At 38.1% G+C, this 4,842-nt stretch overlaps 1 protein-coding gene across 1 annotated transcript; it reads left to right on the forward strand.

The window, feature by feature from the left end:
- Positions 1-405: 405 nt before the first annotated feature.
- Positions 406-808, forward strand: LOC103007519 (glutaredoxin-1-like). The gene has a single exon (XM_057533216.1). It carries the CDS (start codon positions 406-408, stop codon positions 724-726), a length of 321 nt encoding a protein of 106 aa, XP_057389199.1. The 3' UTR covers positions 727-808.
- Positions 809-4,842: the final 4,034 nt, after the last annotated feature.

The raw sequence follows: 4,842 nt of genomic DNA on the forward strand, positions 1-4,842 counted from the left end.
AACCCAGGATACAGCCTCTCAGATAGCTCTGAGGAACTGTTCCAAAGAGGTAAGGGAGGAACCAGGATATATAGGAGTTTTTGCAGGAAAAAAAAAAATGTAGTCAAACATCAAATGCTTACTGCTAATCACAAAAACAGACATCTCAACTTAATGAGTTTACTACTTTTCTACATATAGGAAAATGCAAGAGTGTGGGCTTATTGAAATCATTCCTTTGATATGCATTTTAACTATCTAGGATCAATATTCTGTCTGTCTCCATTCTGAATCCTCTCAAGGTGCACACCTGCATTGGCTGATAGCTATGGCCTCAACATTCTTTGTTTACTGAAATGGCAGGCTTTACTCCCGAGCAATACCTGCAATTGAGGTTTCCTCCCCAGGAGATAACAACCTGTCAGCATGGCTCAAGCATTTGTGAACAGCAAAATCCAACCTGGGAAGGTGGTTGTGCTCATCAAGCCCACCTGCCTCTACTGCAGGAGGGCCCAGGAGCTCCTCAGCCAATTGCCCTTCAAACAAGGGCTTTTGGAATTTGTCGATATCACAGCCCACGATGACACCAACGAGATTCAAGATTATTTACAACAGCTCACAGGAACCAGAATGGTACCTCGGGTCTTCATCGGTAAAGAGTGCATAGGTGGATGCAGTGATCTAGTAAATATGCATGAGAAAGGGGAGCTGTTGACACGGTTAAAGCAAATTGGAGCGCTGCAATAATTATAGAGCAGACCCCAGGCTGATATCCCCCTTGAGAGCTGGATGGCGTTGCAGATAATGACAGCACTTCCTGGTGGGTGGACCTGGGGCTACGTTTACCCAGCTACAGCAACTGTTTACTTAAAATTTTGAAATATGTTAATGCAAATAAAGTGGAGGGCAAAAACAGCTTTTTTTTCCTTTTGACTCAGTATTAAAAGTGGACCAACTTGCCCAAAACAACAGGTCTGAGAAGTTCAATGGATGTCTCAGGTTTCTTGTGGATTGGCCCTTTGGGTTCCAAAAGACCAAGACAAGATATGCTTAGGATTCACTCACTGACCCAAAAGATGTTACTTTTCTTTGGCACGTGTTCTTTCCTATGTGTTCTCCACATGCTGGGGCTCCTCTACTTCAACACCAGTGTTTCTCAACCAAGTATATCCCAGACCCCCTGGGTTGAATCTATAGTTGGTTTTCTGCTACTGTCCAAAGATTATTTTGTTGAGTTTCACTTTATAGAATTTGTCTTAAGAAATCAATAGATATTTTGAATATGCTTTTTCAGAGGATGTCTCCCTAGCCACCATCCCCACCCCACCTCCTACCCCCTCCTACTTTGAGAATCACTGCTGTGAACCAGTGTTCTGAAGTGTGACAACTCATAGATCTCATAAGAAATATTCAACAATTCTGTGAAGGGTCTGAGCACCCAATCTGAGAGACGCCACTGAAAAGTTAAGCACGGTTGGTCTTCATTTTGTGCCACAGGGATCAGAGGTATAAATGCAGATGCTACCATCACGTGGCAACACTCTGTTATGTAAGATGGTTGTCCAGGGAATCCTGAACAAGTGTGTATTAATTTGTTTAGATTATAAACAAAAGTAAAACATAAAATTTTAAATGTTACATAGAAAACTTGTATCCCCCACTTCCAAGAATATATCTGTGAAAGTAGCCAAATTTGGGAAACACTGTTCTAAATGATTTTCTCTCTCTCCTTTTTTTCCCCCTCACTCTATGAAAACTTAAGAATTCCTTATTGTGAAGGTTGTTCTAGAATTGCAAGATTAATTTCCTTCTGTAGTCTCTAGTATGAATGGTTAATTTCTTCTCTAATAAAGTACCCATGGATCAAAAAAAAAAAAAAAGAAAGAAAGAAATAGCAGACAACGTTCTTTGTTCACACAGGGAAGTAAAAGTAATAGTGAATAAATGAAATAGTCTTGGAAAGTGTAGGGATTACCAAGAATGGAAAGGACTGATCAGGTCTGTTGGTCATACATCACAAGGAGTTGAAGAAAAAAAAAGGGGCATGCAAGAAAATCAGGCCAATGACAAAATAGACTTCAGCCATGTGTTCTAAGGTGATTAATAAAATAAATATACTATAAACAAGGGCTGGGTCAGCTCACTCAATCCTTAATATCCTATGAAATTTAAAGAATCTAAATGGCACAAAAACTGATAAGTCACACATATATTTTTAATAAAATCAACATATCATAATGATGAAACAAAGGAGGTAGCAGGTTGCAAACAACGAAAATCTATGTCAAAGGCATAAACTTGAAAAAAAAGCATAATTGACCTAACAGTGAATGACATTACAAAAAGAAGCTCCATTTGAAGATCAATGGCTCAATTTTGAATCCCCTTGGGAGAAGCAAGGCAGATCCAGGTCCCAACCAAGAATCCAAAACCTGACTGTTTAGAGAAGGTATCCTTTATTCTTGTAAGTCAATAAGGTAATTTCAACTCTGGAATTATATGAAAGTAACATCACTAAAATCTTTAAAAGATATCAAAGTAAGCATAGCTATGATACTCGAAAGCTATGCAAACAAATAGAGAACTAATAAAAAAATGTATTAAGTCACAGAATTGGTTGGAATGTAAATGAGATAATTAGTTTAGTGATAACTGTGCTTCTGTGTCTTTTGCCTTCTGTTTAAGGTATATGAATCAGTTGTAATAATTTCATAATAACAGTTTAAGATTTTAATGGAATTTAAAATATACAATCCATTTTTTAAATCTACAAATGGTTTTAAATGCTCTGTTTATTACATTTATATTTTCAGTACACTGAGCATTAAACAAAGAACAAATAATCATGGATGTGCTTCTCCTGTACAAAAGCCTCAGACATAAAAGAACCTTTTGGGCTTCCCAGGTGGCGCAGTGGTTGAGAATCTGCCTGCTAATGCAGGGGACACGTGTTCGAGCCCTGGCCTGGGAAGATCCCACATGCCGCAGAGCGGCTGGGCCCGTGAGCCACAACTGCTGAGCCTGCGCGTCTGGAGCCTGTGCTCCGCAACGAGAGAGGCCGCGACGGTGAGAGGCCCGCGCATCGCGATGAAGAGTGGCCCCCGCTTGCCACAACTGGAGAAAGCCCTCGCACAGAAACGAAGACCTAACACAGCCAAAATCAATCAATCAATCAAACATACGCATCTGATTCAAGATCCTCATTAAAAAAAAAAAAAAAAAAAAAAGAACCTTTTGTCAGGGAATGGAGTGTGCCCATTAACACCTATTGTCACATTAACAGAGATCATTTCCTTGATAATAAGAGAGGGCAATCTCAGAAATACCATTCACAGAAAACTTTTAATAAAAAATGAAAGATAAGAGCCAGAGGTATTATCCAAGGAGGACAGAATCCCTAAGCTTCAATTTTTTATCATTAGTGTGGGCATATTTATATCTAGTGTAAATGTGAACAGGATTAAATGTATAAAAGTGCTTGATAGAAAGTAACTGATTCATAAATGTTAGTTGTCCAAATTTCATTAAGTGTGAGGTGCAAATAGATATAAATAATGAGTCTAATTGTCCCCTGGCAATGGAGAGATGTTTCACCTTGGAAGATGACAGTGACCATGAAAAATCCCCCCAGAGGGAGCATAACTGACCCACAGCTCCAGCTCTGGAATCCATTACCACTTTTGCACTAAGGCTACCTTTCCAGTGATGCTCCCAGACAGTGATGGAACAAAGCAAGCCTCCTAAGGCAGATCTACTCCTAAGAGATGGGGGACTCTTCCAATGGGAGGGTTTGGCTTGTGGGCTCCCCATTCACCTTGCTGAATTTTATCTGAACAGTACTGCAGTTTAAGACTCTTACATCGAAACTTCCTTCTTTATTTCTCTCCTTCACAAAGTCACACCTGCACCACAGTCTAATGTTCTCTCAGCCTCTCCCTAGTTCCTTCCCCATTTTGTCTCACAAGCATTTCCCTAAGAAATCTCTTACATGTATAATGCTGTCTTGGCATCTATTTCTCAAAGGATCTGGACTAACACAGGGACCCAGCTTGCTTTGGTCAGGGCAATAATTTATAATATTCTAGAGCTTTTAGCAAGCTGAAGAATTAATTCCCTTCTGAAAGAAGACTTTCACTCACAGGTAGAAGCAGAGCCAATTGATTTAAAGGACTTAAAAGTTCTAACATTAAAAGACTATATTAAATCCATAAAAATAACCCATTTACAAAGGCTAATGGTACCATTAGTGAAAATAATGAAAAATCCTTGTGTAAATGTATGTTTGGAATTCAAGATAATCCTTGGTCAAGGCCATTTGGCCCTGTCTTAAAATCAATCATAAAATGTACTTTCTGAAGTATGTGTTTATTTATTTAAAAAAACAAGTGCCCCCAAAAAGCCACAGTACAGATGAAAAAATCTATAATAGGTATAAGATTATGTATTCTAAAGATGCATATACTGAAAAGGCTTCCCATACTACCTTATTTAAATATTTTATTAAATTCTTTGAAAGCTGTACAGTATAAAGCAGGTCTACAATTCATTTCCTTAGCTGTTCTTTCCATATTGCTTTCATTCTCATCTTGAGTTTTAAAATATACATTTTTAATTCTTATAACTATTATGGTAACACTTTTAGACACCCGGATTCCTCAGAGACCAAAATTTAACCAAATTGAATTAGAAAAAAAAATTAATCCCTTTTCAAAGAGCTATATCTCTGCTGTTTTTTTTCCAATCTGTCTACTTTTGCTCAAAGGTCATATATGAACTCTGATGATGAACCCAAAAATATCACTAAATATCCAAATACTTATTGAGCATCTCACATAGGGAACACATCATAACAAACAGGAAAGT

The sequence above is a fragment of the Balaenoptera acutorostrata genome, chromosome 18, assembly GCF_949987535.1.
Source record: "Balaenoptera acutorostrata chromosome 18, mBalAcu1.1, whole genome shotgun sequence".
NCBI lineage: Eukaryota > Metazoa > Chordata > Mammalia > Artiodactyla > Balaenopteridae > Balaenoptera > Balaenoptera acutorostrata.

Excerpts from the sequence above, each read along its gene's own strand:
- LOC103007519 (XM_057533216.1), top strand. The coding sequence starts at position 406 with ATGGCTCAAGCATTTGTGAACAGCAAAATCCAACCTGGGAAGGTGGTT.